The 10,392-nt window shown below is 41.0% G+C and overlaps 1 protein-coding gene across 2 annotated transcripts in view; it reads left to right on the top strand.

The window, feature by feature from the left end:
• LOC125772241 (cyclin-dependent kinase 14) overlaps positions 1-10,392 on the top strand; it is a 124,908-nt gene extending 114,516 nt beyond the window's left edge. For both annotated transcript variants that reach the window (XM_049443716.1, XM_049443718.1), the window contains exons 6-10: positions 5,880-6,054; positions 8,605-8,866; positions 8,940-9,152; positions 9,229-9,408; positions 9,494-10,392. In XM_049443716.1, coding sequence (XP_049299673.1) covers positions 5,880-6,054; positions 8,605-8,866; positions 8,940-9,152; positions 9,229-9,408; positions 9,494-9,567 — 904 coding nt within the window. In that variant the 3' untranslated portion in view covers positions 9,568-10,392. The remainder of the gene's footprint in view (positions 1-5,879; positions 6,055-8,604; positions 8,867-8,939; positions 9,153-9,228; positions 9,409-9,493) is intronic.

Here is a 10,392-nt window from a genome sequence, read left to right on the forward strand (position 1 = left end):
ACGTATTCCAGGCCTAATCCTGGACAATTTGCCAACGATATTTGTCCACCCGGAATACTTCCCATGGGACATTCGGTAAAGGGCAATTGAGGAAACAAAACCAAAAAAAAAGAAGATAGGGCAAGCCAATAGCCCTGTATCCAGCGAACAGTGAAAGCGGTCATAAAGAAATTTAAATTTTATTGCATTATTTATGAAAATCGACCTCCATAAAACGAAGGCTACGAGGAAACTTGGCAACTTGATTCGGCTATTGCTATGCGTGTGTCGCTACTGGCACGAAGAGATGAGTTTTTTGTTTTGTTTTTGACAATTTCTTGATAACAATGTCGAAAATATGTCGATTGAAAGAATGTCACTCTATGTGTGCTACTAAAATCGATAGCTCTGCGCTTGGAAAATTGTTGACAAAATGAAACAATTTTCCAATACTGATATGGAATTTGTAATAAAAATTGTAAAAATATTTTATTTGTCTGCTAAAGTATTCACCTTTCATAAAGGTTTATAAAATAAATATTACTCTTTCGCTTATTGTTGTATATTTCTACCCGTTTGATGATTCGTAAAATATAGCTTATTTCGATGAAACTTCATAAATTATGCTTACGCTTCGTGTTATGTTTCATTCTATTCTCACGAGTATCATTTGATGTAGCTTGCCTGCCGCTTTATCTAGTTTTGTGATGTCTACGCCATATAGAAGAGTTTTTCCGAACTACAGCAACTCTCAAGTAGAAAAAACAAACAATAAATCTTTATTCCAAGCGCATAAATTTTAACACAAGAAGCATAAGGAAAAAAACAATGTTCCATGCTGTACATTAAAGAGCTGTTTCACCACAAACAGAAACAAAAAAAAAGTATCATAAATCGTTTTTAGATGCAACTTCTTTGAAGAATCCCCACGCCATGTAACGCTTCGGGAAAGTGTTCGACGCGCTAACGCATTGTACGATTGAGTGAAAAGATCAATAAAAATGGAGAACATTTTGCAATCACCTCAACAGACAACACGTTCACTAGGGTGATAAATATTCGCTTTGTCAAGCAGAAGCACGTCCATCTGAAATCTTTGATACGACGGTGGGTCCAGTTTTATGATCGAACTCAAACGTTCTCAAACCAAATGTTTCGGTGTGTTTGATGCTGAATTTTCTTTTTTCATCCTTACAATTACTGCATTGACCTTGCCCTAGTGCTTTGTGTTTGTTTTTCGAAATCATCATCACCAAACAAACGAATCGAAATATTTCAATCGTATAACTAAACAACACAAACGAACGATTGTGTTTGTATGCTGCGGTTCTCCTTCCAAGAACGGTATCCAATATCGACGTCAATCTACATCCGGAAACATTCAGTATTCGTCGTTCGTGCCCTTCGACTATCGACCATCATTTTCTCAACGATTTAGTTTTCCCGTTAGCGCTCGTTTGATATTCCTCACGCAAAAATGGTCACCCGCAGCACGGATGATACGGATGAAGAGACAGCACCACAATCAAGGCAAAAAGTTGCCAAAGTTTGCTGCTGCTGCTGCTGCTGCAACAAACCGCATAATGTTGAAATTGGCTTCCTCTTTTTTTTTTTCATTCTTCCACATAAAAGAGGGTTCCCCCTTCCATCACGCAGGGTGGTTTGCCATTTTGCGAGCGATAAAGTTTATTGTGTTTAAAGGAAGCGAACGGCAATGGAAGAAAAGAAGCAAAAAAAGAAAAACATTGTCTCTTGCGGGTGCCAAAAACTTTGCCTCGAAACGTAGCGACACTTTTCCGTAAGATTGGCCCTTGTTTTATAGTTTTCCTTTCATCGTTTCATTGGGAACTTTTGATCGAAACTAAACAGAAGGGTTTGTTTCAAAAACGTACGAGTGGCTTCGAGGAACTGAATGGATAAATGGTTCAGTTTTATGATACGCATTTCTGGAGTGATGTGGATGAAACGAATTAGGTGAATAAATCTTTCTAAGGGGACAAATATTACACACAAATATATGATGCTAATTATTTATAAAATCAAATTTATAGCGTTTTACGTCGATTTTATTGTAGTTCTTAAAGGAGAAAAAATTTGTTTTTATTGTTATTTACCCATTTGATTGACGCATTCTAAGTGAGAGTTCTTTCAGAGAGTGAAAGAGATTAAATATTTTACTCACTCTTTTGAGGTTCTTAAAAAATAATGCTCTAAACTAGTTCTTTGAGTACTCGTTTTTTCGTTTCAACTCATTCATTTTCTGCACCGACTAGTGACTCACTCTTTTGCCTTTCAACTCACTCACTCTCTGTGTCTCTTCACGTGAGGGATTAAACTCACTCACTCACTCTAACTCAGTGTTCACACTAGAGAGTGTATATTGACCCTATGCTAGTGGAAAGTAGTGATGACCCATCACTATACATTTCATGCCTCGACTCGTAGTCGGTTGCATCAGAATCGGCATTGACTCCGACCCGTGGTAAACCATGCTCGATTCGATCGATTTTTCCTTCCACTTGTTTTATTGCCGAACCGAAATTCTTGAAAAAGCGTACAATGAAACTGGTCCTATAACGACCTTACTTGAAGTGATTAATGACAGTTCCATCCTACGAACGGCAGCCGGTCAGTTCAGACACGCTTAATGTGGGTTCCCATTCTGTAAGTCCTTGATGATTTACGCCATTCAACGGATCATTGCCTTCTCTGGTGAAGCAATGGATAATCAGAATTTTAATGTTAGCATCATGCAAGAACAATCAATCCAAACTATTAATCTCTCCCCGAAAATCTTGCAAAAAGCCTAAGAAAACTTTCTTAGAAAGAAAATTGTACTACTGCTTCTAGGGATACCGATTTATTTCCTCATTCTTTTCAACATGGAATTATGGTGAGCTGAAAATTCCATCATTAAGAAAGGTGATTGTTCATTTGGATTTTTTAACAAAAGGCTGACAAAGGGAAGGACAGGCACCAAAAGCATTGTTTTCCGACAGTAAATGATTTGTGATAGAATTTTTCCGTTGAATATGGGAATTATGACTTCGACCCGTAAATAGCACATCAAATCATGAACTTTATTAATGGCAAAGAGGGACAAGCTTGTTTTCCATGCTCTAGTGAAGGACATTAACGACGCACAGAATTTCTTTACCTCACAACGGCGACAACGTAATCGAGAGTTCGAGAGAGAATAACAAAAACAACTTCCCCGGCCCGGCTAGCCACAGAACCTCCTAACCGCCTCGTCCGAAAATGGTTCAAATTAATTTTGTTGCCTTCGTTACGTGCTTTTCGATTCACCAAGACGACAGGATTCTCATGTTCTCACCGAAACCGAAAACAAAGACGACGACGAATGGAGAAACAAAAGAATCATTTGTTGTTTCGCATCCTTAAAGCATCTTTCGATCTAGCGAGAAAGCCATCGAAACCGTATAACGGTTGGATGATAATGGCTTGTCAACTCCTCACAATCTGCTCGCCTCGAACGCCTCGCAACTCTCCAGCCAATCCCCAAAAGCCAGTCAGAGAGAAGGCAGACTAACGTAATGGCGTCGAATTCCACTACAACGGCGTTAACGATGGCGTCTCGAAAAGCCTACCAACTGGGAGATGTGTTCCTGTTGATTACTTCCCCAAAAACCCGATTACCAGCAAAACAGTGAGCCAGAGTCCGGCAGTTGGGCTAGCTTCCTAATCCTACCCTTAGCACTCGACGAAACGCTCTCGCAAGGATTAGTGCATCGAATGGATCATAAACAATAGTGAACCGGGGGGGTTGGGGGGAGGAAGTTGATCGCTTCTTTAACGTCGATCACGGGCATTCTCACCGAAAATGAAAGCAACAATAAGTCGCTTAATCCTTGAATGACATTCGTCTGATTCACATCGGAATCCAAGGACAAGGTTTGGTTTGCCAAGTTTATCTTTGGAAAATCGAAGTTCGTTTTTGGCGTTGTTTTGTTTGTTACTTCGCCACCGTGTGCTGATGCTTTTAACAATGATTATTAGTCCATCGGATGGATGAAATTGACTGCGTTTTTGGTCAATGATGTTGTGCGTTCGTGTCGTCTCAGTGTATTATTCTAAGGAAGGTAAGCAGTGTGGTAGGATTAATTGGAAATGAAAGTAGAGGACGGTATTAAACGATTAGTCGTGCAAATGAGGTTGGTTTTGATCGAAATTCTAATCATAGAATCGTGTTGCTTTTGTTCCGAATTGGCGTGTCTTTTGTTGTATTGCTCTTAACTTCTTTGATAAAGTAAACAATATTCAAATCAGATTTTGTTTTGTTGATTTTGAAATTATTATGGTACTTTCAGGGTTCATTTCGATGATATTTGAAGATTCTTTATAATATTTCTTCTTTTACTCTTTCTTGTATATATTTTTCTTTATTTCATAATAAAAATTCTCTGCTTTTCATAAATAAAACCCATATATTCTTACTTTGGTAATTTGTTCTCTTTTTTATCTTTGTAACGTAGAAAAAATAATTTTCAAAACCGTATTCCAGTGACCTAGTTGTTGAGCATCGTTCTCCTTTTGTTTCCCAATACCCTTGACCGTTCCAATCAAGTTTCATATTTCGATCCTTCCCCAAAAGCACCATTGCCGCAGCAATCTCCACAAATGGCGTACGGCATTGATGGCCGCCGGGTTGACGATGGAGACTTTTTCCACCGGAATTTTTCTACCCCTACACACACATACACACACATACGCAAACGTGTGCCGCCCAATGTCAAAACCCAAAGCAGCCAGCCGATGACACACTTCGAGATGCCTTTCGGGAAAACTTCTTTCATGTTGCCGTTAGTTCGAAGAATGCTGCCAAATGGTACAACCGACCGTTGTACGATATAATCCCTTCATTTTCTGCTCTCATTTTCTACCTCTCGTACTAGACGAAGGGCAACATTCGTGAAATTGTTTGCCCTCCCGTTATTTCGTCTTCCTTTCCTCCATACTTGTTGTTTCGTCTTTTGCATTCTTGGTGGCTCCACCCGCCCCCAAAGGTTGTGTGTGAAAATCGATAAGTTTTAACCTGCTGCTCGAGAGATGCTTTGTGTCTGCTTTTCTTCGGTAGAATGAATATTTGTACGTATTTTTGTTTGCTGTTTTTTTTTCTTCATACTTTATACGGAATTCCTCAACAAAACTGGTTTCTGTCTACTGTTTTGTACTGTTTTCGGGTACTCGGTTTTTCTAACCTTTATCACCACTGTGTCTTGTGTGGACAGGACATTTTTTATCGCATTCCTTAAGCAACAAACTTTGCGACAAGATGGCAAAGCGAGCATGCTTGGTCGTTACGCAGACATTTCTGTCAAAAGTTTTCTAAATTCATAAGACGACAAAAGTTACGAATTGGAATAGCAGCGAGTGAGGGGAACTAGAATGAAGAACTAATTTTCTTGTGGATTGTATTTGACATAAAACCTAGGGGAATACCAAAGTTTCGGAAACTTATTCCATTGCAAGTGAAGCTGTAAAATTTTGACAGAAAAAGGGTATTTTTGTTGTTTGTCCGGCAAAGAATTTCGTTCGGGCAGCCCGTCAGCGATTGTAGAGCGAAGCGAGCAGGAAAATATCATACACTTTGCAAAATAAAGTGATCGTCATTTATCTCCCAACCGGGCTGCTATCAATCTTGAAGCGTTCTAATCGAATTTAGGTCGGATAAAAGGCTAACGACACTGGGTGAATCGCCTTTAGGCACGTTTTTGTCTGCTTGGTTTTTTTTTTTTTTTTGCTGGCAATCCTCACAACACATAACTTATTGTCCGAATGGTAGTGAACAGTAATTCATCTTCAAACCATGGTACCCACACAGCAGCATTGCAAAGCGGAAGCTAATTTTTCCCTATCTCTTACTCGTTTTCTCGTTTCAGTTTAACAAATCAAGTGGTAGCATTAAAGGAAATCAGGTTACAGGAAGAGGAAGGTGCACCGTTCACGGCCATACGCGAAGCATCCCTGCTGAAGGAACTGAAACATTCGAACATCGTGACCCTGCACGACATCGTGCACACGCGCGAAACGCTCACGTTCGTCTTCGAGTTTGTGGTAAGTAACGGAATTGGATAGTTAGCCAGCCGCACTTCAAGCATCTGGTGGTATTATTTGATCATTTTCTAACCTTACACGGCCGTGGTTTAGTACTTATTTATTACCTTTTATTAGTTGTTGAAGTCATACGTTCCACTGAAAGCTTCCTTCTAGTTCAACGAGCACGAGACGTGTTTCTCGGTTGCGTGTTTTTCTGTTTTTTTTAGTTGTTTCGGATGAAGAAGTATGTCGGGAATGCCATGATGGGTTTGCGCCACTCTGAAGGGAATAGCGCCACACGGTGGAGCACCAAAAGGGAGGCATCGTTCAGTACAATTTTATTTATTGCCTGCCCCGTTGGTGTGGGAATGTCTAACTGGAAAACTCAAGGGAAGCTTAGTGCCAACAGTGGCGCGGGAACAGCAACCGTGTGGTGTTCAGATGGGGTGCTGAATATGGGGTCGGGATGGGAATTCGTCATGAATTTCTAAGCGATCTTTCCCGGGCTGCGTGGACGCGCTTCTCCAGTTTCTCAGCTCAGCATCAATTTTCCTCTCCTTTCGGGTGTGATTTATTGTACTGCCGGTGCTGCGTGTTTCGTAGTTTTTGTTTTTTTTGCAATGGCAGAATGGTTTCTCGTCCCGTCAGTTTGGGACTGTGAACAATTGCCAACGGTGTACATTGTCTGTTGTTTAATTTTTTTTCCTCATTTTGCGATCATTATTAGTAGAATTGGAAGAGAAAAAAGGATCTTACTACGTCTGAATTGATTGAGACACCGTGTTTTACACTGTTTGGCTACAAATTATTTATCTTTATTGGCTTAAAAGGCTTACAATTAATTGGTGTACTTGATATAGTTGCAATTAGTCTTAAAAATTTTCCAAAATTTATATATTTGATTGATCCTGATTGCGGCCCTTGAGGGTGTATGTGGTGCCAGTGTATAAAGTAAAGGAAAGTGACGAATTGGCACGCCAAGAACCTCGCTTGAAGTTGTAGTATCACACACAAAACATTGAAAACATTGCCGTTTAATATTTCCCTGTTTTATTAAAACCAAAATCGTCTTCCTTTGGCCACTCAATTATCCTTATCCTAACTTACCACAAAATATCAATGGCATTCCACTTATTTTTTAATCGACTCTTTAAACGGATTCTAAAATGCTTCTAATAAACTGCTCGTTCTTGTTAACAAATTCCTTCCGTTTTCATTATTCTCTCATACACACCAATTATTACCACATCCATTGCTCAATTTCTGCGGTTGACAGATTGGTTTGTTTTCCTGTCCACCAATAAATCACATTAAACAGTGTTAGCAAACTGGAAAAAAGCATAAATTGTTTACACCACATGGCACACTCCCAGTAATCGGTAGTCCCTTTTTTCACTTGAGGCGGCAGGTATGTTTATCGGGGGTTTTGGTACAAAAACCAACAACTTTGTTTTGCCCCACATACACAAGCCGAGACACCCATAATTCATCGTTGATATGATGTCCGCCTTTACCTTCCGTATGGATTTCCCTGTACTCGTCGTACAATGTTTAACGCTTGCATTAGGTTTTCCCAGAGACTGATTGCAATAGGTTTTCCGAAGGCTTTTTTTTTGTACGCCATTTCCCAACTCCCGTAGAACAGAAACCATCGTAAGTAAGCTGTGTAGCTTCACCGCCCGGACACGAAAACAATGGGCCACGTTTTGTTTGTGTGTACATCTTGCTTCCAGCTTGTATTATGCACAAAATTCTAGCAAGGAAACACCCAGCAATTGCTGTAAAGGTGGAAACGAGTACATAAATTACAACTTCGGCTACAGCTGGTAACAAAGAGAATGGGATATGGGGATAGTACAACAAGATTGCATCAAGTATTCGTTCCTCTTGTGTTATGCTGTCTTGGTCCCAACTTCTATTACCAGGAAGGAGACCTGGAGCATGTGCTCACACTTCTTCGATGCACATGTACTGATACGACACCATTTATCACGCACCTGTTCTTCCTTCCCAATTGTTTCCCTTATTGATTTTAACATCCTGTACGAATGAGCGTGCTCGGTTCGGAAAGATTTCGCCCCGGGAGTCGTTTCGAACGGCTCGAAACTGATACAAATTTAGGAAACTAGAAAACACTTGTATGGGTGCCAAAAGCGTTGAACGGACGGTGTATGTTCGCTGTCGAACATTGGTAGCGGGAATGGCAATTTATTGAATTAAATTAATAATTAGGGCAATGGGTACTTCCAGGTATTTGTGAGCAATCGCGCTGGAGAACCATGCTTTTGAGAGGGAAGAGTAGGAAAGGGCGCCTTCGATGGAAACTGTAATTTATGGTTTCGGCGTAACACCAACCTCCTCATTATACTGTCCTTGTCGATGGGAGGAAAATGTGTTCGTACGCTATAGTTCAAGCGCATTAGGTTTTGTTTTAATTATTCATGCTAATTAGTACATCGTGTCGTAAAGGGAGAAAAAGGGGCGCAGGAAGGATCCACCTCCTGCTCCTGTTTGATTTGTTTACATTACTAACGATTATCTGTCCTTTCACCTTTCTTTTCGCTTTAGAATACGGACCTGTCGCAGTACATGGAACGACATCCGGGTGGGCTCGATCATCGAAACGTGCGACTGTTCCTGTTCCAGCTGTTGCGAGGGCTTTCCTATTGCCATAAGCGAAGGGTGCTGCATCGCGATGTGAAACCTCAAAATCTCCTCATCAGCGAGATGGGTGAGCTAAAGCTGGCCGATTTCGGTCTAGCCCGTGCTAAGAGTGTTCCAAGTCATACGTACTCGCACGAAGTCGTCACACTATGGTACCGGCCTCCAGGTAAATGACTTCAAGTACTTTATTTTTTCGATAATTGGAGTTTTGTTGTAACTTTATTCTTATTCTTCCGCAGATGTGCTGCTCGGTAGCACTGAGTACTCCACCTCACTCGACATCTGGGGTGTGGGATGCATCTTTGTGGAGATGATCACCGGGATGCCGACCTTCCCCGGCATTCGCGATACCTATGATCAGCTGGATAAGATCTTCAAAATTCTCGGCACACCGACGGAGGATACGTGGCCAGGGGTAACGCATTTACCGGGGTATAAGCTACAAATGCTAGGTATGATTGACTCGTCTAGTTCCCTGAGTATCGTCTCCCAATATAACGATTACTATACTTCTTTTCCTTTTTGTAGGCTTTTTCAAACCCCGCAAATTGGGACTGAGCTTTCCCCGGTTGTACGACATCAACGAGGGCGAAACGATGGCGACCTCGTTCCTGCAGCTTAATCCGGACAACCGGATAAGCGCGGATGAGGCGCTACGCCATCGATATTTCGCGTCGTTGCCAAAAAAGCTATACGAACTGCCGGATGGTATGTTTGCGGATAGAATAATATATCCCAGACTTGGTTATGACGCACCCCAGAATATTTTAACTCCTTTTACTTTTCATTTTAGAACTATCCATCTTCACCGTGGAAGGTATTTACTTGCATCCGGAACCGAACCGCCACCATGGGCACCGAGCATGAGAGTTAAGACAAAGTAAAACCCTAGATGCAATACGTTATTATTGTTAGTAGTTAATGTGATTACCTGCGTCGCTGGTTAGCAGAAGACGCAGTGGAAGAAGATGAATTACACAAAAAAAACACCCACACACCCACACACACCATCCACAAAACCGGGCGTGCTTAAGGGCAGTCAATACAGTGCCACGGATAGGCACTATCCAGCCTTTTTTGGGGGTGGTGAGGAAGGATGTGTGGAGTATTTCAGCAAATGGTTGAGAGAAATGAAAGCCACGAAGGCCAAAAGTCTTAGCAAATACTGCGATACATGAAATGTAGGTCGTGTCCGCATCGTAGAACAGAAATGGGGTAAAACAAAAGAGCGAGAGAGAGAGGAACAGATGCCATGCCGGAACATAGTGAAAGTGAAATCAAAAAAGTAGATATCCTCAAATTGTTGCATTTGCTAAACGGTGCAAAAAAGGCAGACGAGAAAAAAGAAACTGATAGCCTCTCACTAGCAACGGTGGAATGAGAAAAACAAAGAAGGAGAAAAGAAGCGCCACGCAAACAATTGCTGTCCTCGGGAACCAAAGTGAAGCTAAAGGATGTGATCAAATTTCATTCATACACCCGTAACATCGCAAATTGATGTTTCACCTTTTGCCAATGCATGTGGTTTTTTTTTTTGGTTCATCCCGTCCTATTGCTATTGAACACAGGGCATAGTGGCAGAGAGGAAGCCGAATTCGTATGTATTTGTTTTGTTTTGCGAGTGTCTATAAATTGCAGCAAAACGTAAAGTGGTTTAATTGCAACAGTTATTTTAAAAACCAATTTAGTTTA

Source organism: Anopheles funestus, chromosome 3RL, assembly GCF_943734845.2.
Source record: "Anopheles funestus chromosome 3RL, idAnoFuneDA-416_04, whole genome shotgun sequence".
NCBI lineage: Eukaryota > Metazoa > Arthropoda > Insecta > Diptera > Culicidae > Anopheles > Anopheles funestus.